Consider the following 24,922-nt stretch of genomic DNA (forward strand, 5'->3'; position numbering starts at 1 on the left):
ACCTCCACCTGCTGGGTTCAAGTGATTCTTCTGCTCAGCCTCCTGAGTAGCTGGTATTGCAGGCATGTGCCACCACGCTTGGCTAATTTTTGTATTTTTAGTAGAGACAGGTTTCATCATTCACCAGGCTGGTCTCGAACTCCTGACCTCCTGACCTGCCTGCCTTGGCCTTCCAAAGTGCTGGGATTACAGGTGTGAGCCCCTGTGCCTGGCCTGTTCTGGATATATTTTTATTTTTATTTTTTATTTTTTTTGAGATGGAGTCTCACTCTGTCGCCCAGGCTGGAGTGCGATGGCGCAATCTCGGCTCACTGAAAGTTCCGCCTCTCTGGTTCGTGCCATTCTCCTGCCTCAGCCTCCTGAGTAGCTGGGACTACAGGTGCCCGCCACCACGCCCGGCTAATTTGTTTTTTGTATTTTTAGTAGAGACGGGGTTTCACGTGTTAGCCAGGATGATCTTGGTCTCCTGACCTCGTGATCCAGCCCCCTCGTCCTCCCAAAGTGCTGGGATTACAGGCGTGAGCCACCACGCCTGACCTGTTCTGGATGTTTGTTATAAGTGCATGGTCTCTTGTGTCTAGCTTCTTTCACTTAGCATAATGTTTTTGGGCTGTGCCCGTGATGCTGCACGGGTTAGTGGTTTGTTCATTTTTACTGCCGAATAGCATTTTGTTACATGGCTGCACCACATTTTCTTTATCCATTCACCGGTTGACGGACCTTTAGGCTGTTTCCAGGTTTTGGCTGTTATGATCAATGCTGCTGTGAACATTCACATCCACACCTTTGTGTGGACATTTCTCTCGGGTAAGTGCCTAAGAGTGGAATTGCTTGGTCATTTGTCAGTTACTGTTTAACTTTTGAGAAACTGCCAAATTGTTTTCAAATTGTTTTCTTTTTTTTTTTTTTTTTTTTTTTGAGACGGAGTCTCGCTCTGTCGCCCAGGCTGGAGTGCAGTGGCGCGATCTCGGCTCACTGCAAGCTCCGCCTCCCGGGTTCACGCCATTCTCCTGCCTCAGCCTCCCGAGTAGCTGGGAGAAACTGCCAAATTGTTTTCTAAAGTGGATATGCACTTTACATTCCCATCTGCTCTATGAAGGTTCCTGTTTCTCCACACCCCTACCAACATTTGTTATTGCCTATCTTATTTATTATAGTCCTTCTAGAAAATGTGTGATGGTATCTCATTATTGTTTTGACTTTCTTTTTTTGTTGTTTTTTTCAAATACCAACTTGAACCCGATGTTTTGATTTTCACTTTTCTAATCACTAATGAGGCTGAATATCTTTTCATACACTTATTAGCCATTTATATATTGTCTTTGGATATATGTCTATTCAGAGAGTTGGCAGTTGTTAAAGGTTTTAAGAAGAGGAAACACGTATTTGTGAAAGTTTTCTCAATAGGATTAGTTTCCACAAAGGCAGATATAGGCCTAGAGTGTGCAAATAACTTATAATGGGAGAGTGTAAACAGGTTAACTTCGTTGGAATGGAGAATCTCCAAAAGGTAGGGAAGAACTGGTGGGATAAGTAAAAAAAAAAAAAAAAAAAAAAAAAAAAAAAAATCAGTAAATGGTCTTAAATGTCAGGTTGAAAAATGTGGCATGAGAGAAGTGGTGACAAAGATAGATTGGATTCTGATGCTTAAAACAAGTATTAGGGTTGAATATATCTTTACTAGTTTTTCTGTTTGTGTGGACATAATAGGATGTATTCCTTAGTCTATCATAGAACAGTAGGAAAGGGATGGCTTCCCATGGTTATTTGGTTCACCCGTCAATCTAGTCAGAATTAAATAATGCTCATTTCTGATACGTGGATATTGTTTTACTGGAGACCACAATTGATTCTTTAAGAAATGAGATTCTCTTCATTTCTTGGTTAATCCATTTCAGTGAAAACAACCTTGACATTCAGAGAGCTTTCGTATCACTTTTTTTGTCTTCCTTAAATTTTATTTTATTTTTTAAGAAACAGAGTTTCACTATGTTGCAGAGACCAGCCTCAAACTCCTGGGCTCAAGTGATCCTCCCCTGTCAGCCTCTTGAGTCGCTGGGAATACAGGCACATATCATTGTGCCTGGCAAATTTTAATTCTTTACTTAAAAAAAATCTGATTTGGGATATAAAAACAACCAGTTGAAACAGTTACATTTTAATCACATTTGGTACTCATGACACTGTGGATTCTTGAAAATTGTTTCTCTTTTTTGCCTTCTCTCCTCTAGCTTATGTTTTTCGACACAATATATAAGAACTTGTTATTTCTATATAGTGCTCTAAAAGAACTCATTCCTTCCCAGATATTGTGATGAGTGATGGTCATGTATTCTTGAAGTCAGTCCTATTATTGAAGAACCTTCTTTGACACAGAGAACAAAGGGAGCCAAAAGCTTGTACCAAGACTCTAAAATTCTTGTGTGTCTGAATAGAGAGCTGTTGGTAAACAGCACGCAAAATCTTGCCTGATACTCTTCATTCCAAAGTGTACATCAAAGTGACAAGTAGAAATGATTTATATAGGCCACAGCAGTTAGGCTTCTGCATCAGACCTACTTTAATGGTAATACCCAAAGCAATCAAAACAAGCCACTTTTTAGTACATTTTAATAAGTACCTCACAGGTATGAAGTTCCCTCTCTTCCCTTCCCTTGGGGACAATTCACACTTACAGCTAATTTCTCATTGAGCACCTGATGCTTGTCAGAGAAAAAGGAAGAAAAAGAATAGAGGGAGATGGAGGAGGAGAAGGAAGAGGAGAAGAAGGAGGAGAAGGAGAGGAAGGAGAAGGAGGAGAGACCAACTGACTAGAGGTTAGATTAAAAAAAAAACCTGAAAGTAAATTTGTCACTATTATTTTTTCTTTAGGGACAGCAGGGGTCTGGAGGAAACATTTTTAGGCATACATAATATTACAGTTAAAATACAACTATAGATCTACAAAACAGTTTTCTATTTTGACTCATACTTCAGTAATAGTCCATTTTCTTGGCATGAAGATATTTCCATCGGGACACATGCAATAATTTTCTTTTTTCACAACATTTTGTTAGAACATATTTCTGTGACATGTTTGTTTCTTTGTTTTGTTATTTCATACAGTCCTAACTTTAAGATGATACCTGCGCTAGGTGCAGTGGCTCATGCCTGTAGCTGCAGCATTTTGGGGGGCCGAAGTGGGAGATTTGCTTGAGGCCAGAAGTTCGAGATCAGCCTGGGCAACATAGTGAGACCTTGTCTCTATAAGAAAAAATAAGATAAAATAAAATCTATTAAAAAAAGATAAAATCAAGATAATATCTGAAATTTGAACAAAATCAACACTACTGGATTATTTTCCCTCAATTTTTTAAAAATAGTAAACATTTTACAAGTAGCTTCATATTATTTTAAACTGATCTTTGTAAGTTTGGATTTATAATTTCTGCTTTTTTTTTTTAAATTGACAAAAATTGTATATATTTATAGTATATACAACGTGATGTGTTGAGATATGTATGTATTGTAGAATGGCTAAATTGAACTATTCAACTTTGTTTTTTTTGAGAGGGCGTCTCGGTCTGTTGCCCAGGCTGGAGTGCAGTGGCCTGATCGTGGCTCACTGTAACTTCCACCTCCTAGACTCAAATGATTCTCTTGCCTCAGCCTCCTGAGTAGTTTGCGATTACAGGCACCTGCCACAATGCCTGGTTAATTTTTGTAATTTTGGTAGAGACAAGATTTCATCATGTTGGCCAGGATGGCCTCAAACTCCTGGAATAAAGTGATCTGCCCGCCTCAGCCTCCCAAAGTGCTAGGATTACAGGTGTGAGCCACCACCTTAATTATTCAATATTTGCATTACCTTACATATTTAGCATTTATTTGTGGTAAGAACACTTAAAATCTACTCTCTTAGCAATTTTGAAGTGTGCGATACATTACTATTAGCTATGGTCACCATGTTGTGTAACAGATCTCTTGAACTTATTCCTCCCGTCTAACTGACATTTTGTATCTTTTCACTATCTCCCCAATTCCCTGCCCCTGCCCTAGGCCCTGGTAACAATCACTCTACTTTCTGCTTCTGTGAGACTTTTTTAGATTCCACATATAAGTGAGATCATGTGGTGTTTGTCTTTCTGTGCCTGGCATATGTCATGTGAGCATAATGTTCTCCGGGTTTATCCATGTCGTCACACACGTTTCTCTCTTTATCAATGAAGAATTGCCATGAATTAGTGTGTCCTGTGTGTGTGTGAGATGTGCACACATCATATAGGTGTGGTCCTGAGGCAGGAGAATAGGGTCTGGAGGCAGGGAACTTAAGGCCAGTTGGTACTGACTTCCTAAAGCTGAACCAAGGGAAAACACCAAAGTCTGGGGGCAGGGAATCTAAGGCCAATTCATGATAATTTCCTAATGTTAACTCAAAGGGAAAACACCTAGGTCTGCAGGCGGGGAACCTAAGACCAATTAACACAAACTTCCTAAAGCTAAACCAAAAGGAAAAACTCCATCTCCCCACACCTGAGTAGCAAAGGATCAAAGGCTACTCTCCCTACAGCCCTCCCCCATCCACCAGGGCTCAGATGGAAAGGAAAGTGTCCTGGATTGGTGTGGGCCAAGTATGGACCATCCCGTCATCTGCATAGGGTGCCAATTCACCTCAGCCTTTAGCCACGGACCAAATCCGTCATCCAGATAAGGGGAAGCCAATAGGGACCTCAAAAGAAGTACTTAAAACCCAGAAAACTTTGTAACTGGGCCCTCGAACTGCTTGCTGGGGCCCACTCCCACCCTATGGAATGCTTCCTTGCTTTAATAAATCCCCACTTTTGTTGTTTCATTCCTGTGGTTCATTCCTTTGTTATTAAGGCTTTGTGTGTTTTGTTCAATTGTTTGTTCCAAATGCCAAGGACCTCATGGCCATCCTTCCAGTAACAGTCCCAAATACTTGAAGTTCCCAACTTTCAAAAGCTCCTGTGTTCAGATGGAAAGCGAAGTCCTACATTGATTATGAAATAAACCCCCATGACACCCAAGGTAATATGCTGATGGAAACAATGTTATGAGCTCTGACAACATACATATACATAAGGTATGATGTGCTTCCCTCCAGTAAGGGGAGCAGGCAAAATTGAGCAAAGAAAAAGTAATCCATTTCTCATCTCTTCCTATCCACAAAATCAATTTTTTTCCAGTATATTTTGTTTCAAAGTTTTGGTTGCTTTTATTTCTTGATGAGAGAGGGAGTCAATCTTTGGATTCAATGGAGTTGGGCTGTCCATAATTTGCTATAATTTTTAGTAAACGGTATATTGGCCCTTAACTGTCCCATCAATGACATGGAAAGTCATTTAGGTAAATGTTTTGCCTTAGCACATTCAGGATTTTCCTACATAAATACCATCTCTTAGTGTTTTCTTCCCTTGTGGTTGGAAAGTTCTTGAGATGTCTTTGGGTTTACCAATCAATTTTGTGTGATGGGGAGAAGATGGAGGAAACTAGCAATTTGGGTCAAAGCCCCAGTGACTATGGAGATGATACTGTGTTTAGTAGTACTTAAAAAAAACAACAAAACCAAAACATTTCATTGAGAATTCAGGGACAGCCCAAGTCATGTCTTCATAGTGAAAAGCAGAGGAGATAACTGTAGAAAGAGTTGGAGTGTTGTTAGAAGTGATGCTGACAGGGAGTAAGAGTTTAAGGGTAAACTGGAGGCAGATGAGAATAAATTGCTAAGTGAAAAACATAAATATCTTGGGTAAGCCTTCTAAGTTGGAAATAGACTGAGAGATTTTTTTTCTTAGCAGATTTTAGGCATCTTTGCACTCATTCATGTTGACTTACTCCTTTTTTCCATGTAAAATACATGGAAACATGTAAGCATATATAGGCAACAGATTATAATGGTAAAAAGCATGGTACAGGGCAGTGGTTCTCAAAGTGTGATCCCTGGGCCAGCAGTATTAGCATCACTGGAAATGTGTTAAGAATGTGGATTCTTAGGCCCTATTCCAGACTACTGAATCAGCAATCTGGGGAGTAGGGGCACTAATCTGTGCGTTGACTAAACCTCTCCAGATGAATCCAATATATAAACATTTGAGAGTTACTGGTCTAATGATTGTGAGCATGACATCTGGAGCCAGATGGGTGAATTAGGGCAATTTATGTTTTTGGTTGTTTGATTCCCATCTGTAAAATGGAAGCAGTACCAAACTCACAGTGTTATAATGAAGATTAAATGAGCTAAAGTATGTCAAATCCTTAGCATAATGCCTGGCCACTGTAAGTGCTATATAAATATAATAATAGTAATACTTTTTACTGGTTTTTTTTTTTTCACAGGCTACATTTCACAATTGATAGTAAGACTTTGTGTTTACCAAAAAAAAAAACAAAAAAAAACCCAAAAACAAAACAAAACAAAAAACAAAAACAAACAATGAAACAACTTTTCTCCTAATATCTTAGAGTTATTTTCCTTGGCTCAAGGCAGGGCAGTATTTCTTAGCATGTGTTCCACGGATCATTTGTATCAGAATCACCTGAGAATGCAGATTCTAAAGTCTCACCCAGATCACAAATTTGAATTCTTTGGTGATAGTTCTGCATCCTGAAATTTCAAAACCATTACTCTTGGATAGCAAAGACGATGATCTTCATTTTGCAAATGAGCACATGAGACACAGGGATAACATATGCTTGGGGAGAGCCAATCTCAGTCGACTCAAGAATAAGAACTGGATTTCTGATTTTGTGTTATATTAAAAAACTATATTGTCTGTAGTTTTATTTAGCTTATCAGAAGTTTGACTGGAGTTGTGCTACCTTGTTTACTGAGATCCATTATTATTTAATCTAAAAATAACCTTTACTGGCTGGGCGCGCTGGCTCACGCCTGTAATCCCAGCACTCTGGAAGGTTGAGGGGCTCAGATCACAAGGTCAGAAGATCGAGACCATCCTGGCTAACACGGTGAAAACCGGTCCCTACTAAAAATACAAAAAATTAGCTGGGAGTGGTGGCGGGCACCTGTAGTCCCAGCTACTTGGGAGGCTGAGGCAGAAGAATGGTGTGAATCTGGGAGGTGGAGCTTGCAGTGAGCCGAGATCATGCCACTGCACTCCAGACTGGGTGACAGAGTGAGACTCCATCTCAAAAAAAAAAAAAAAGAAAAAGAAAGAAAGAAAGATAACTTTTACCTTATAAATCTGGGAGGACCAGGAACAATGAGTTCCTGGTAAATGTACATAGAGCATGATTCACACTTAGTTGTAATTATTCCAGTTGTGGATTGTGTATCTGAACAGAACTCCTATTTTATAGATGCAGAAAAAGGGCTCAGGGAGGTTGAAAGAATTGTCAAAAGTCACATGATTAGAAAATGGTAGAACCAATTAGAGCTGAGTCTCTCAATGGCCAATCCAGTGCCCTTTCACTACGTCCTATAGTCTTAATCTTTGCTTATTTAAGTGATTTAAAGCTGCATTTAAATATTTTTTAAAACTCAACCTATGCTGCTCACTTAAAATATGATCTCAGTAGTTTGTGACCTTTTTCTTTTATTTAAAGATATGTTAATGTCACATGTTCCTTTTTATAATAGTGATAAATCAATCATATAAAGACAACTAATAACCTATGTGTCTATTACATACTACTTTCTCATCAGTGCAAATTTGGTTGTTCTAAAGCAATTAGATTGACTTTTCAGGCTGTGTTGAAAAACTCCTTGGGCTTTTCCACCCAGGGTCACAGGTCATGTACCAATAGTTCCATTAAAATACAATAAAGCTCCTACGCAGTATACATGTTCATTTAGACGACTTAGCTCTTAATTTTGAAGCAGCATGCATAGGGATATTTATCTCTATCTACAAAGTATGCTTCTATAATTGGGGGAAGGAGATAATCATCCCCTCCCCACTTCCTGTTTTATCTTATGAAATGATTTTCCTTTGTGTCAATTGTTTGTTCTATTCTTATTACATATGACCTTTAGCATATTGCATTTATTTTTTTCCACTTGTCTTTCCTGCCAAGGATAGAGTATTTGTATTCTTAGTGCATCCATTCACTACTCCCTCAACTTAAGGTAAGTTTCTTACCATCTTACATTTATCTGGTTCACTATTACATACTACCTAGGCAGTTACTCCTCATTTTTAGGGTTTCAGCTCAATTGTTACCTCCTCGTAGTCTCTTTCCTTTATCTCTTTATATATGTTCTCTGCTCTCATACCATGCATGCTTTACCACTTTGCAGTGTTTATTTCTTCATGGTACTTATCACAACATGCTATTGTCTTATTTATTTGTTTGCCTTTTTATCTCTAGCTCTGTCTCTACCCACTTGGCTGTAAGAGCCACATAGCCAAAAGAGGTGCCTATTTTGTCCCAGTACCAAGCACAATGCCTGATACATAGTAGAGGCTCAATGAACATTGGTTGAATGAATGAATATGTCTTATGCAAGATGGTGTAGAATTTTGTAGTCTGCTTTGGGGAGTGTGTGTGTGTGTGTATGTGGTAAACCTTGATCCCTTAAAAGAACCTCTTTTGGATTATTTTATTTATTGATAGACACTAACATAGACGTAGGATTGTCTACCTACTCAGTCACCTTGATTCCAGACCTATTAAATGGACCAGAACCCTTAGAGCATTTGGAACTTTGTGCCTTACCTTGCATGGACCTAGGTTTCTTAGCACTCTGGACTGTAATGGACTGTCTTCTAGAGCTTGCACTCTAGGGTAGCCTCTGGCCACGGGTGGCTAGTGAGCACTTGAAATGTGGCTAGTGTGAAGTGCCTTGTGCTGTGAGTGTAAAATAAACATCAGATTTTGAAGACTTAGTGTAAAAAGTGTAAAATATATCATTAACACTTTTACATTGTTTACTTATTGAAATGATAACAATTTGGATATATTGGGTTACATAAAATATATTATTAAAATTAATTTCACTCTTTATTTTTACTATCTTAATGTGCTATTTGAACATTTAAAATTATTTATAAGGATCCTACTTCTGGTTCACATTGTATTTCTATTGTGCAGTGCTCTTCTAGATACAACTAGCTCATCCCAGCTGTTTGGCAATGTAGGTTGAAGGGGATCCATTGAAGGGAATACTAGAATTGCAAAAGTCTCTCATAGTCTGCATCTTTCTCATTAGATGTGCACTTGTGAAAGGATTGGTACCCTGGGAGAGTAGCTCAGGTGCCTCTCCAGTACAAACTCAATGCGAAATCCCGAGGCCGACACACAGTTTGTGTCCCAAGACACAGAAATGTTAAATGTCTTGCCAGTGGTCACATATCTTCCTTTAAAATAAAGCTAGAACCAGAATCCAGGTCTTTTGATTGTGCTTAGTTCATTGGATTACTTATAGAAGGATCTACTAATATAAGTATGTCTTCTTTTTTAAGTTAGATACTAGAGAATTTTAAAGAATTGTTAATAAGTTATGTAGGTTTTCTAAAAAGATCAATGAATGAGGAAATTATACTTTGGCCTTTAGATGGTTAAGTAAATGGAAAACCATAGTGTATACTTTGATACATTAGACAAGCAGAAACTCTTCCTGTTATTATTGCCACCCATACTGTGGCAGAGCACTAAAATGGGATGACCTTTACTTAGCATAGGAGCATACATTGCAAAGCAAAATTTAAACAAAAAGTCGGATATGAACATGAGATCTACTTGTAAGTAAATACAAATCTAATAACCACTCTTTGCATAACTATAAAAACTCATTTGGAGACCAACCACTGCAGTCTGAAAAACTGGTTGCTGTGTCTTCTTCCAAAAACCCTCATCACTGGCTGTCAGGCAGACTTCTCTTCTTGGGTGAGGAGATTGATTTTTAAGTGAGCTTCATCATCATGATCTTCCTGTTCATTCACTAACTTAGCCACTATTTAGTGAAAGCCTACTATGTGCCAGGTAGTGTTCTGGGTGCTCAAGGTACCTCACTGACCAATGCAGATAAAGATTTTTGCTCTTTTGGGGCTTACATTCCAGTCCCTAAGTATTTTCTCAATAGGAAGGATGACATAAAATAGTACAGTGAATCTAAGCAGTGCATGCTTAGAATGCCACGAGGGACATTTTTATTAGTTGGGAATTAAAGTAAGTTGGAGATTTTCTATTTGGGTCTTTCTTGGGTAATTTGAAAATAGAGGTGCATATGGAAAGTGGAGCTAGCTGTGCAAAACACTACATATCTGGTATCAGTCTACTTTTGGAGTGTCAGAAGACACTTAAATTCTCTAATAAGCGTCAAAACATCAGTTAGATTGTGGTAAGAAATTTACCAATAATTTGGAGGGCTTGGCATACTTGCTCAGTTCTTCTTTCTTCTGCTGGGATATCCCAACCTTTAGCTAACTATAAGTCTTAGTTCTTATCTCTCAGTTCCAGGAACTCCCAGTCAGGACGATTTCACTTCTCACTCTACACAGGTTCTTTCTCATTCTCCCACAGCTCATGAGTCCTGCCCCTTGCTCTCTCCCTTACACATCTTTACTTGCATACAGTTTTACAGGTTTCCCTCCATTCTGGCCCCCAGACAGAGATTCCTTAAATATGACTTTTTTTTTTCTCTCCTTAAAACACAGCTGGTAGATTTCTCCATTACTCCCTCAGCTAAGATGAGCCTAGACAAGTATATTTAAATCATTTCTTTAACTGACAACAAGGAAGAGGATTTGATAATTTGCCTAAAATGAGCAGATGCTCAGGAGGACAAGTCACCATCCTATGTCCCTTCTGTCCGATTTCACCTAGAAATGAAAACTACTCCCTTCTCCCTCTTTTCCAGGCAAAAGGCTGATTTAACTAAGCATGCAAGACGCCAACACCCTCCTCCTCAGTACGTCCAAGTTTCCTTCGCTCTGAGCCACGGAATCTCAGCTTCTCCCCCCTCTCCCGCCCATCCTACGCCACCCCCGCAGGTTTCCGAGTCATCCGGAACGCGAGTGGGTGCGAGGACTCGGCAGGCTGCCTCCCGCGCCCCCGCCGCCCGCGGGCCGCCTCGGGTTCAGCACTGGACAGCTCCCGCCCCGGCCCCACAAATGGCAGTCGGCTGATTGACAGAGGAGCCGACCAAACAGGGGACAAGACGACTTGCAGCCGCCCTACAAGGGTTTGGTTGCGGCCAAGCTGCCTCTTTAAACTGGCTTTCCTCCCCCGAGCCGGGAGCAAGGAGAGAGGCTGGAGTGTGGTTTGCGGCCAAACCTAGAGGCTGCAATTAACCAGCCGCCCGGCCTTCCCGACTCCGGAGAGACGAACGTCTTAAAGGACGTCTTTGCTCCTCGGAACTCGCGGCTGCGCTCGCGGTGCGGGTCTGGGCGCGCGCCCCGCGCCTCCGGGCAAAGCGGTCGAGGAGGAGCCAGAGCCGGGAGGCGGGAACGACCTGCGGCGGGTGAGACTATGGAGCAGCGTCTTCGGCGGCTGCGGCGGCAGCAGCAGCAGCAGCAACAGCAGCTTCTGAACGCGCCTCAATGAGAGCAGCGGTGGCGGCAGCCGGGCCGAGAGACGGACGCGGGCTGACTCCAGCCGCTGGGAGCGCGAGGCCATGTAACCCGCTCGGCTTCAGGCTGCGAGGTGCGTAATCCCCAGCCGGCCCCTCTCGCAGCGGGCACGGCCAGCGCTGCCACAGGTGACTTGATTTCTGCAACGGTAGCTTAGCCACCCGGGACCAATCTCGAAACATTCTTATTTTCAAGTCCTTTGGACTGGGTGCCATCTGGAGAAGGTGGGAAGACTCCTGGAAAAAGTCTGACTGTTGAAAATTGACTATCCAAATTTAAAAAGTGATTCCCCCCGTTCCCTCCTCTTCTCTCTGCGAGGGAGATGGGAGCCATGGCTTACCCCTTACTCCTCTGCCTCCTGCTCGCTCAGCTGGGATTGGGAGCTGTTGGCGCCAGCCGCGACCCCCAAGGACGGCCGGACTCCCCTCGAGAGAGGACCCCGAGGGGGAAGCCGCACGCCCAGCAGCCGGCTCGAGCCTCTGCCTCGGACTCCTCGGCTCCCTGGAGCCGCTCCACCGATGGCACCATCTTGGCGCAGAAACTCGCCGAGGAGGTGCCCATGGACGTGGCCTCTTACCTCTACACCGGGGACTCCCACCAGCTGAAGCGAGCCAACTGCTCCGGCCGCTACGAGTTGGCGGGCCTGCCGGGGAAGTGGCCAGCCCTGGCCAGTGCGCATCCCTCCTTGCACGGGGCGCTGGACACACTGACACACGCCACCAACTTCCTCAACATGATGCTGCAGAGCAATAAGTCGCGGGAGCAGAACTTGCAGGACGACCTGGAGTGGTACCAGGCGCTGGTGCGGAGCCTCCTGGAGGGCGAGCCCAGCATCTCCCGGGCGGCCATCACCTTCAGCACCGAGTCGCTGTCCGCGCCGGCCCCACAGGTCTTCCTCCAGGCCACGCGCGAGGAGAGCCGCATCCTGCTCCAAGACCTTTCCTCCTCTGCACCCCACCTGGCCAACGCCACCCTGGAGACGGAGTGGTTTCACGGCCTCCGGCGCAAGTGGAGGCCCCACTTACACCGCCGCGGCCCCAATCAGGGGCCCCGGAGCCTAGGCCACAGCTGGAGGCGCAAGGACGGGCTCGGCGGGGACAAGAGCCACGTCAAGTGGTCTCCGCCTTATCTGGAGTGCGAGAACGGGAGTTACAAGCCCGGGTGGCTGGTTACTCTTTCCTCTGCCTTCTACGGGTTGCAGCCTAACCTGGTCCCGGAATTCAGGTAGGGATGGCCGGGGGGCACGAGGGAAGGCAAAAGCTTTCCTTCCGGTCTTGCGGGGTTGGGGGGGGATGCACGTGTGGGGAAGGAACCCTTGGCTGTGACACGAACGCTTCTCACTCTCAGAGCAGAGACCCGGGCTGAGAGACACCCCACGCGGGCGCGGGGTATTGGGGGCGAGAAGCGCCCCCCGCCCGTCAGCTTCCGGCGCTCGGTAAAAGCCATTCATTCTCTGGGACCAGTTTCCCCGCACGGGGCGAGGGACGGGCAGCCCTCGGCAGGACGGAGACACCCCCGCTGCTCTGTGCTTCCCTCAAACTGTCGGGAGAGCAGGGAGGGGCGTTCCTCACGGGGGCGATGCGACAACTTGGCGAGCGCCGGGTGTGTCCGCGGAGTGGCAAGCCTCAGATGAGAGGCGAAAAGGGAGCAGGAGGAACAGAGAGTTCCTTGTTTCTGCCACTTTGGGGTAGCCTCTGCCTGCTTCCTACGTGTGCAGTTGGGGGCACCGGTTTGTTGTTAGTCAGAGCTTATAATTAAAACTGTGCCATCTCTTCGCAGTTCCGGCACCTCAGCAGTGAGTCAGTCCCAGCAGCTAGCTGTCTCTGGGATCCAGAGTTTGCAATTTGGTCAGGGTGCTCCTTCTACTGGTCTCCCCTCTCCCCGCAATTGATCTTTCCTTCCTTGGTGGCCTTTTCCTCCTCTTCCCAGTGTTAGGCATACCTAAGGGTTCTCCAGCCCTTCACACACTCACATGATTTACAAATGGACCTAGTTATATTCGAGAGGGAGGCATCAGTTGTGACTGAATTCATTCAAGGAGACTGGAGGAAACTTAAGGGAGTCTGTATTTCCTGTCTCAAACTATAGCATTTGAGGGAAGCAGAGAATTTGCAAATTAACAGGTTTTAACTTCTGCCTGGGGAAGTGCCTGACCTTTGAGGCAGGTAATTTCTGGAAGCAACCTTTAAGAGTGGATGTGAGGAAGGAACTGAAAGAGTAGATACACCCAAGAGGGCTTAGGAGAGGGCCCAAGATGGACTGAGATCATCCCTTAGTCCCATGACGGAAGGCTCTGGAAAGAGGGCCTCAGGGGCTGAGATTGCTTTTGTACTTTTTGGGAACTTGGACAGGAGTGAGAAACCTTTGTGTGTGGATTATCTATTTATTTTTTAAATACCCTGGCACAGCGAGGACAGGATGCTGACCTGCTGAAAGATGCCAGATCAAGTACTGGGTGGGCAAGTGGGAAAGGTCAGAACGCTTGTTTGTCTTGGTACTGCCATTCACTGCTGAATGACCTCACGCAAGTTGCGTAACCTCTCTGGGTCTCAGCTACTTATCTGTCCAGTGAGGGAGTTGAACTAGACAGTCTGTAGGGAGCCATCCAGTTATCAAGTTCTGTAGCTTTTAATGTTGGCAATACTTGTGAAGGCATAAAGGATAATAACCCCCTTTGTCTGATTCCGTATGACCATATTAAATATATGTGTGTGTGTGTCTTTGTATGTGTTTCTATCTCTTTTAAAGGTCTTGTCTTAAACCAGACTAACTCTTTTCTACTTTCAAGATAATCTCATTTCCTCCTAATTCTTGCAGGATCCTATTAGTAAGAGCTGAGCCCAGCTTTGAATCTTTGCCATGCTGTTTGCTCAGAAGAGGAAAGACCAGCAGATGCCATTCACTGCCAGCAAACTGTTTGTAGCCTTTAAACGAGTCTTTTTAGGGAGCCTGAAGTTCCAGGATTTATCTATCTTTTTCATCTAACATTCACTTTACGTCAGGCTCTGTGCTAACTGCTTTGCATGCACTGTCTTGATTAGGCTTTACAGCAACCTTATGAGTTAAGTTTTATTATTTTCTCTATTTTACAGAAAAGGAATCTGAAGCCCAGAGGGGTTAAGCTTCTTGCCTAAGATTGCACAGCAGTAAAATAGCAGATCCAGGATTTAAGCCCACTTCATACTTCATATCATATGTACCACCATTCCAAATTCTGTTCTATGAAGGTGTCCTAGGGGTTGCTATAAACAATGTAGTTACTGTGTAAAATATTTGTATTTTCGAGGGCCACTGTGGAACTGAGGATGAAAACCATTCATTTTCAGAATTATCTCTCTTAATCATATGGATCAGAAAGCATAGTTTGCCTAAATGAACTCAGTGCCTTCTGGCAGCCAAGTTGAAAGGCTGAGGACACAAAGGGTCTCAGGTTGACAGGGCTCAGACATTCCCTGTTTTTTCACTCTGTTTAGAAAATAGTTTATTTCTTTAAGTGTCTCCCTACACAAAGGATATAAAGATGGTATTCTTCAGCCAAGGCACAAAGCCAGCCATTTAGTGTCTGGCTCTCTACTGCAGCTGGCTGGTCTCAGTAGAATCACAAGGTAAATGCTCTCCTGTGAGTGCTTTGGCCCCATATCCTGTGCCCTTCAAATGCTGTATTGAGGGTCCACACAGTAGAAACCAGAAGAAAATCTTACAGGCATCAGATAGTTCCACCTGTTGTCTCCTAGATGAAGAAACAGAGCTATAAAGTGACTTGTCCAAAAATCACGTATCAAGTTTGTAGCAACAACAGAAATGGGATCCAGGCCTTCTGCCTCTAGTTTATCCTATACTTGATAAATATATACCTAAAGCAGGTATCTGTGACTCTCTGGACCTCTGTATACAACCTGTGTTGGGGACATACTTTATTCTCTATCATCATTTATCACAACCAAAAAAATTAAGCCATAGAAAACAGCTATCACTTAAAAAAGAGATTATATTGTTAATTTCACATATTGAGATAATATTTAAATGGGTCATTTCTGTATATCTTCATACTCATAAAAGGAAAAGGTTTTTTGTTGATGATATTTTATTATATAAAATACGCATTCTAAAATTCTACAGTATAGGTGGATAGTATTTGACAGGTATGGTAACAAGGTAAACCTCAAATGAATTTTTGGGAAACCAGATAAGGAGCCCTGATCATGATTTTAAATAGTCTTTTAAACATGTGAAATGTTATTTGTAAAAAGCTTTATGTATAACAGAAAATCCACGGATAATGGTTTACTTATGAAAGTGAAAAGGAGAAATAACTTTTAGTTAAGGTTAGTTACTATTTTCCCAGGTCTTACTTACAAGATTCAGACATTTAAATTAAAGTAAATTAAATTGTATTTTATTTTTAGGTAATATAAATCCAAAGCATGAACTTTAAAAGTAATATGTAGAATTTCTTATAAGAAGTTCAATATAAAAATATCTTCTCATATTACCGTTTATCACTGTAAAACAATCTCTCAGAATAAATTCTATTCCCCTGTGTTTCAGAATGACACAAGTATCTTAAAATTTAAGATGTAGCATAATGCACATATGGAAATAGAAGTTTGCTGCTCATTTTTTGTCTTTGAAAAAATGGCACTCATTTCTCTTAAGTATTTCTTGAGTCTTTTGTTACATATCTATAGTGTATGAACACTTGGTTCTCATTTTCCATCCTAGTAAAAAACAGAGAGTAATAATTTAAGATATACCCTGAAAATATTTTTACTTTTACCATTAGGTTTGTAATATCCTCGTAGCATTTTCCTTAAAGCTAGGGTTCTTTTGTTTGCATAATGATTTTTCTTCGTGGAACTTAAAGTACTATGGAGTTGGATCCCATTCTGTTGAATGCATAGATACCTCTCTGGCAGTGGTTGGAATCTTTCAGTGCCTAGGATGGTTAGCAGGTACTTAAGTGTCTGTTGAATTTAAAAGAAGATGAATTTCTTTAAAATTCCTTTAAATAATTAATTCTTGATGAACTTGAGAGGGAATTTGGAATTCCTTTGGTTTCTTCTCATTTTATAGTTGAGGAAGCTGAGACCCAAATAGCTAAAGGAATTTGCTAGAAGTGGAATAGCTCTTTTGGGGCAAGTGGGAATTAAGGGAAACCAATACTTACTGAGTATCTACTATACATTAGATATTTTATATATTTCAGTGCATTTAATTCTTAGAACTCTCAGGTCGCAACCAGTTCAGAAAAGTTGAGCAACCTGCCCAAGCTAATGTATCTAGTAAATGAAGGACCTAAAATCAAATTTAGATCTGTCGAGCTATGAAGCCTGTGTAGTCTTTCCACCATCCTGTGCTGATTTCTATCTCTTGATTCCCTAATTTTGTCATTAAAAATGTATAAGATGATATTGGTTTGAATTAAGTAATATACTTGGCCCAAACCAGTGATACACACTTATTCTTTTTGGGCCAACGATGCAACCAAGTATGTTGTACAGTGAGAAGAGTATTCAATTTGAAGCAGAACTTTGCCTCAAGTCCCAATTTTGTCTCTGACTGACTGTATTACCTGTCTGGAAATCAGTTTCTGCATAATAAAAATGTGGAAATAGACTTGATGATTTCCATATACCTCTTAATTGGCCTATCCACATAGACAACAAATACTTTTTGGAAACAGGGCTGATACACATAAATCTAGTACCTTGTGGAAATGATATGGGAGAGTCACATGCAAAGGAAGAGGAAACCAAGTGAATATGGTATTTAGACTTGGTATTTGGTTAAAAAAAAAAAAGAAAGAAAAGTCAATAGGGAGATAAAGGAAAGATCACAATAGTGTGGAAATCTCTTTTTAGAAACTAATAAACATTAGTGTCACTGATTCACTGACTGCCTGAGTGCTCACTCCACTTTCTCTCCTTCACACAAGACACCCACACACCTCCTTCAGTGATTCTATTACAGATTTCTGCTTTCAACAAAAGAGGGCAATTCACATAGTGTAAGAGAAATGACCACATAGGATAGGCCAAACGTATCCTATGTCTTTCTTATAGGAGCTGAAAATGATGTGTAGGCTTACCTACAGAAATAGCCCAGAGGTGTTTGCCTGGGTTATAGATTAAAAGGTTTTCAGATGAACTTCTGCTGTGGAGGCTTTTAAGCCTCAGTTACATCATCTTTAAGCTATGAAGAGTAATGTGTATCTCCTTTGAAATTCTGTAAAGGCTAAATGAAGAACTGTCATCACATAGGAAGTTTAGTAAATATTTTTGTATTGTAGCTTCTGTCTTCCCGAATACTATCCTCAGCTGGCCATAACTGTCTTCATTTACTTGTATTAGAGTCATTTGACTTAGAGTAATTTGTAACTTATATAGCAGTTTAGTTTTGTTTCTAATCATTATGAAGGCTTGTAATGGCAATGGGTCATGGTAGAAATACTGGCCTTAGAGACAGATGTTGGTACCAGCCTAGACCATATCGTTGACTGAGGGTGTTACCAGAGGCAGGAGTTGCCTCTTTAATTTTCAGTTTCTTCAACTGTAAATTGAGGATGTTGGACGAGATAACTCCTTATAACCCTAAAAAATCAATGATTATGCACATCATTCAATATGTCACTTTATTTTATTTATTTCTTTTTTTGAGACAGGATCTCACACTGTTGCCCAGGCTGGAGTGCAGTGGCGTGATCTTGGCTCACTGCATCCTCAACCTCCCAGGCTCAAGTGATTCTCCCATGTCAGCTTTCTGTGCAGCTAAGACTACAGGCCCGAGCCACCATGCCCGGCTATTTTTTTCAGTTTTTGTAGAGATAGGGTTTTGCTACGTTGCCCAGGCCGGTCTTGAACTCCTGGGCTCAGGCGATCCACCTGCTTCAGCTTCCCAAAGCATTGGGATTACAGGCATGAGCCACACCTAGCCTGATGCATTGCTTCAACTTGTAAAGTTTTATTTGATTTGCTGCTGAAATCAGTTAATGAATGCTATATAAATGCAGAAAATGCTCATGTGTTCCATGTTTGACTTTATAATGATCATTTACTCACAGAATATTTACAGAAAGTCCTATCAATGTACAATGAGTTAAGTACATAAACTAATAATGGAAATGAGAACTCCATTTCAAAATAAGAATAAGCACGATCTAATTTACAGGACTTAAGACTTCCTGATTTACTTGGAGTCAACATGAAGTTGCTTCATAGATTTCTAGACCAAGGGTCTCAGAATACCTCTATAATTTCTCTCAAGAAAATAAATGTTTAGACATTTGGAAGCTCCCTACTTACTTTTTAAAAACAATCTGTTTTCAATTTGCCTCTGTAGTTGGCTTTGAAATTTCAAAGAAGGGCTATATGTTGTGGTGTAGCAATGGTACAGGATTATCTTCCCATTTTCTAGGATATGCATTTGGGAGTAGAAATGGGATTTCCAGAACTGCAAAATAAATTACAAGAATTATGCTTACTGTCTGGAGAGATAACTGAGGCTCTCACTAGACTGTTTTTCCAGCCTCAACTTCTGGATAAGCCAAATGTTGCTTTCAACTTCAGAAAAGCAGCAGTTTGTTGCAAATGGTTCAGATTTTAAGGCTACCCTTTTTCAGTCTTAAGAGTGCTGTTGAATTCAACATACACTGCATTTTATGATTATATTGTAATATACTGTGATGCCAAGGCGTATGTTGTTGATGCTATTTTGCACTTGGTTGGTACAGAAGCATTAGGCCCTGGCTGTTTTCTCTGTTCAGTTCTGATTTGGTGTTCAAAGAGTTATTTATGCAGAATTACTAAGATAGCACATTGGGATTTTGATAACTTTGGCAGCTTGATGGCTGTTATGTGCAAATAGGCAGTTCACTAGTACTGGGGCTATGCTTGGGAGAGTCTGCAGCCAGCAGCGTTGTGAAGCTTTTCCCAGCACAGCAATGTCATGTGCATCAGTGGGGCTTGTTTTGCTTGCCTTATCTGCCTTTCCGCTTTTGGTAATAAACTGAAATTTGTTTAGTAACAAACTAAAATTACACATAGCGTAATTTCCACTTTGGCTGGCCAATTACTCTCCCAAGTCTTTCTTCCTACAGGAAGAAAAACTTGACCTACACAAATATTTGGGTAGATGACTGCTCCGTGAAATACTTCTTCAGTTTAGGAGAGGATTAATCCTCTTGGGTAAGTCTTTCACAGCTTCCCCCCTCCACACCCTCCTCTTTCCTGCAGTGCCAAATCTAGTATAGAAACCATGAGTGCATTTCTTTTTTATACTCAAGGATATTATCGAGTGCTTCAAAGCAATTATAGGATACATCTAGTTTTATTACTTTCATTATAGGTAGAGCTCATAGGACACACAAATTAGCTTAAATATAATCTGATCCCAAGGTAGTAAAGTTTATTTTTCCAAACAAAAATCCTGTTACCTATCTCTTTGTACAAGGAGGCAGTTTCTGTCTCTTTTCTCTTCCCTCATACAAAGTTGCTGATACTTCTGTTTAATTGAGATCTAATTAATTTTTATTCATTTTAATACCTGTTATAATCTTCCCCATTTAATAAATATGACTAAAACAAAACAATGTAGGATTTTAAAAAACCTGTCCAATTGGCAAAGTACCCACTGCACCTATAGCTTAAAAGGAATCTTACAGTTATGTAAGATTTTGGTTTGTTTAGCTTTCTCACCATTTATGTGTCTTGTCCAATGTGTATGCCTTGTTACATTATTATAGAAGAACTTGACACATGGCTTTTATCTGAGAAAGAAGGAATGGTGTGATAGTAAAGAATAATATTCTATTGATTCTAACATGCACCATTTTCACATTTTGATGTCTTTCAAATTGAGATGTGTCTTAATAATTGAGGGCATGTCATATTCAGTTGGCACTTCGTTTCTTTCTGTGGTACACAACGTAACAAGGCATCTTACAATTAATGCCATCTTATATTTGATGAAATGTGATATCAGGAAATAGGAAAACAAACAAACTCCAGGGTCTCTTCAACTACAAAGTTCTTTTTTTTTTGGTTGTATGTATTTATGGGACACATGATGTTTTCAAACAGGCATACAATGTATAACAGTTGAATCAGGGTAATTGTCAACTACAAAGTTCTATTATCATCTATAAGCTATCAACTTGTAGCAAAATATTCATATATGGAAGCAAAATGTAGACCTTACTGCTATATGTAAATTTTTAATTTAATTTTATTTTTTTAAAAAAGAGACAGGGTCCCACTCTGTTTCTCAGGCAGGAGTGTAGTGTTGAGATTATAGCTCACTGCATTCCTAGGCTCAGGTGATCCTCCCGCCTTAGCCTCCTAAGTAGCTGGGAGAACAGGAACATGCCACCGTGCCTGGCTAATTTTTTTAATTTTAATTTTTGTAGAGACAAGGTCTTGCCTTGCCTTCCCAAAGTGCTGGGATTGCAGGCCTGAGCCAGCATACTCAGCTCCTGCTGTATATAAATTAGATTGCTATTTGTCTTCATAATAGTTTTATTTAAAATAGACAAGCTATACTAAAACATGTAGCCACATTTTCTTTTTATATTGTGCTAGAAACTACAGCAACTTTTATTTTCCGAATAGGTAAAATCAGAATGATCATAATTTTTCTCATATCCTCTGGCAGTTTTTCCCTTACACTGTGGGAAAATGCCTAGGATCGTGAAAATGAAAGAGCACTGACAGACTAAGAATAGGAGGGAATAGATACGGTCTGTCCTTTCTGAACTGTGTAAAGGTTTCACAAGGGAAGTTACTTCTTATGTAGCCGTGTAACCAGATTTGACCTGTGAGATTTAAATGAAATTGTGAAGATAAGCATTTTTTTTTCTTTTTATCCCATCAATTGCTTGGAATAAAATGAAGAGTTTGATTTTCCTCGTATTTGATGCCTCAGACCACTATGCCGAACAAGGTTTCTCAACCTTGCAACTACAGACATTTGGGACCACATAGGCCTTTGCTGTGGGGGCTGTCTTATTAATTGTAAGATGTTCAGCAGCACCTCTGGCTTCTATCCATTAGATGCCAGTGGCAACACGCCCTGCCAGTGTGAAAACCAAATGTGTCTGCCAAAAATACCAAATATCCCCTGTGGGGCAAAACTGCCTCTGGTTGAAAGGCAGTGGTGTAGAGGAGCACATATGATACATAATGTATAAAATGCTGCTCTGGGATTATCCCTATTTCAAGGGTTCTGTATGTATGTGTACACATATGTGTGTACATATATCTGTGCGTGTGCATATAGATATGCTCATATATGCATTTGTCAGATTACATATCTATTTATTTATTTAAAATATAAGATCATTGTATATATAGAACCTGAAACAAGTGAGAACTGAAACATTTTGACAGATCCATGAAATATGAATTCATTTACATTTGTATGTCGTCAGGGCTCAAAAAGAACATCTGACTAGATTTGTAGACTCTGTTGCTAAGCGTGGTTTTACTACCTATATGGTTAAATGTTTAATATTTAAGGTTTCCCATAAAAGATGAATTTTGAAAGGAAAGCACTTGGCCGGGCGCGGTGGCTCACGCTTGTAATCCCAGCACTTTGGGAGACCGAGGCGGGCGGATCACGAGGTCAGGAAATCGAGACCATCCTCGCTAACACGGTGAAACCCCATCTCTACTAAAAATACAAAAAATTAGCCAGGAGTAGTGGCGGGCGCCTGTAGTCCCAGCTACTCGGGAGGCTGAGGCAGGAGAATGGCGTGAACCCAGGAGGCGGAGCTTGCAGTGAGCCGAGATTGCGCCACTGCACTCCAGTCTGGGCGGCAGAGAGAGACTCCGTCTCAAAAAAAAAAAAAAAAAAAAAAAAAAAAAAAAAAAAAAAAGAGGAAAGCACTTGTGTGTGTGTACGTGGAAGAATAGAAAAAGGGAAGGGGGGTACAGCTGGGTGTAAAGGAGTGGGGAAAGGGAACAAAGGAAGATGAATGAACTGATAGAAAACAATTATCTATCTCTGATGCTGTGGAATATTGCCTTACTATTACGTGAAGCTCCATTTACCATTGAGCAATTTTACAGTTCTGATGAAACTGAACTATTTTTCCCTAGTAAGTAGTTGAGGAGTTAAGTTCTTGATGATTTAATCATTATAAAGATAAGTTGACTGTGCTTGCATTTCAGAACTTTATTTCAGCTTTTCCCATTAAAGGAATATTAGTACCTTAAAATATATATTTTAAATATTCCATTTGCCATTTTAACTTATTGATTCAACTAGAAGTTGTTCAGAATTTGAACTTATTAGAAATGAATTTCCTAGAAGAAATGATTGAAATGCTATATTACATAGACATTATTATTATTATTATTGAGACAGGGTTTTACTCTGTCACCCAGGCTGGAGTGCAATGGCATAAATACGGCTCACTGCAGCCTCAACCTCCCAGGCTCAAGCGATCCTCCCACCTCAGTCCCCCAAGTAGCTGAGACTACAGGTGTGCACCACCACACCCAGCTAATTTTTCTATTTTTTGTAGAGGCAGGATTTTATCATGTTGCCCAGGCTGGTCTTGAACTCCTGGGCCCAAGCAATCCACCCATATCAGCCACCCAAGTGCTGGGATTACAGGCGTGAGCCACCGCTGCTGGCCCTACATATACATTATTTAAAGCTTTAATAAGCATATGTTTAAAGATGCAGTTTTAAATATTAATAATGTTTAGAATTCTGTTAAGTCAGAAGCAAGCCTAAGAAAACAAAAACAATGACCACATGATTAAAAAAAAAATGTTTAGGCTTCATGGTGCCAATTACCTTAGCACAAACTGAACAGTGACCAATTCTTTACTCCCTATCCATAAACACAATACATACACGACCTACTGTGATAAGGGAGGAGCTTGCTGTTGTACATTATGTTAATTATAGAGAAATAAGAGACAATGTCGTGAATATTAGAGATGAATCCAAGGCTCCTGAAAAGAAAGATGAAGACTATGATTTTTCTGGATAAGGCAGACTTTTAGGATGATTGTTTTGGGTACTGACTTAATAATTAGTTCTTTGGAAAGCCTCTCACAATACAGTCCCCTGAAAGTTATTTAGCAACGTGTCTGTCTTTCCATGTTTAAGAAAAAGAAGCAAATAACAAATGATATTGAGGCATTCTTTAAAGAAGCAATGTTTTTAGTAAACATCTTGTGAAAAGCTCCTTTCTGAGTTGGAATTTTAGAAGTAAAGGGGATTTTAGAGATCACGTAATCCAATTTATTTTTATGGGTGAGGAGAATGAGAGCAAGGGAATTGGTGACCATCACTTGCATTAGCGATGGCTGCAGCGAACTTGCAGTTTAATAACAGACACAAAGAAAAAGATGCTGAGTCATCAAGTAAAGGTTAATTTATGTTCATTATTCACTGATCCCAAACATGACTGGGCATAAGGATCACCTGAAGAGCCTGATAATATGTTCCCAGGCCCTCCCCAGACCTTGTGAACAAGACAATCTGCAATAGGATCCGAAGTCTATATTAAACACAAAGTCTTAGTAATTCAGAAGTAGTTAGTCCTTAAACACAAACTTGGGAAAAAGTAAACAGTATTTGATAAAATTGAAACACATATAACTTATATAAACAACTTCATATAAACAGCTGATATAAACAACTGCAGCTTTAGTCACTGAAAAAATTTGGTTACGGACCATTCTGGGTACCTGAAATATTCCAATATTGTGAATGAGCCTATCAGTATTGCAAATTTACAATGTCCAGCAGGTTCTTTATGAAGGCAGGGAGCTCACAGGTTCTGAGCCTTGGAATGAGAAATCACTTGATTGTATACTCCTATTTCTCCCTCACTTTAGTTTGGGTTTTTTGTTTTCTCAACTTTAAAATAGGGGCTATCATAGGAGCAACCTGCCTCCTGTTATTATCCGTCTCTTTATGTAAACGTCCTGTTTCCCAAAGAGTTCTACAGGTTTTTAAAGTACAAGGACCATATTTTATGACTTCCTGTATTCAGTGCTTGATATGGTTTGGCTGTGTTTGCACCCAAACTCTCATCTTGAATTGTAATCTCCATAATCCCCACGTGTCAAGGGAGAGACCAGGTGGAGGTAATTGGATGCTGGGGGCAGTTTCCCCGGTGCTGTTCTCATGATAGTGAGGGAGTTCTCACGAGATCTGATGGTTTTATAAGTATGTGGTAGTTCCTCCTGTGTTCATGCTCTCCACTGCCACCTTGTGAAGAAGGTACCTTGCTTCTCCTTCATCTTCCGCCACGATTGTAAGTTTCCTGAGGCCTCCCCAGTCAAATGGAACTGTGAGTCAATTAAATGTCTTTCCTTTATAAATTACCCAGTCTCGAGCAGTTCTTTGTAGCAGTGTAAGAATGGACTAATACA

The 24,922-nt window shown here is 40.9% G+C and overlaps 1 protein-coding gene across 1 annotated transcript in view; it reads left to right on the forward strand.

The window, feature by feature from the left end:
- Positions 1-11,170: 11,170 nt before the first annotated feature.
- Positions 11,171-24,922, forward strand: part of GPR158 (G protein-coupled receptor 158) — a 432,618-nt gene continuing 418,866 nt past the window's right edge. Inside the window, exon 1 of the mRNA XM_001101165.5 lies at positions 11,171-12,755. Within this exon, the coding sequence (XP_001101165.3) occupies positions 11,854-12,755 (902 nt within the window). The 5' untranslated portion in view covers positions 11,171-11,853. The remainder of the gene's footprint in view (positions 12,756-24,922) is intronic.

The sequence above is a fragment of the Macaca mulatta genome, chromosome 9, assembly GCF_049350105.2.
Source record: "Macaca mulatta isolate MMU2019108-1 chromosome 9, T2T-MMU8v2.0, whole genome shotgun sequence".
Classification (NCBI taxonomy): Eukaryota; Metazoa; Chordata; class Mammalia; order Primates; family Cercopithecidae; genus Macaca; species Macaca mulatta.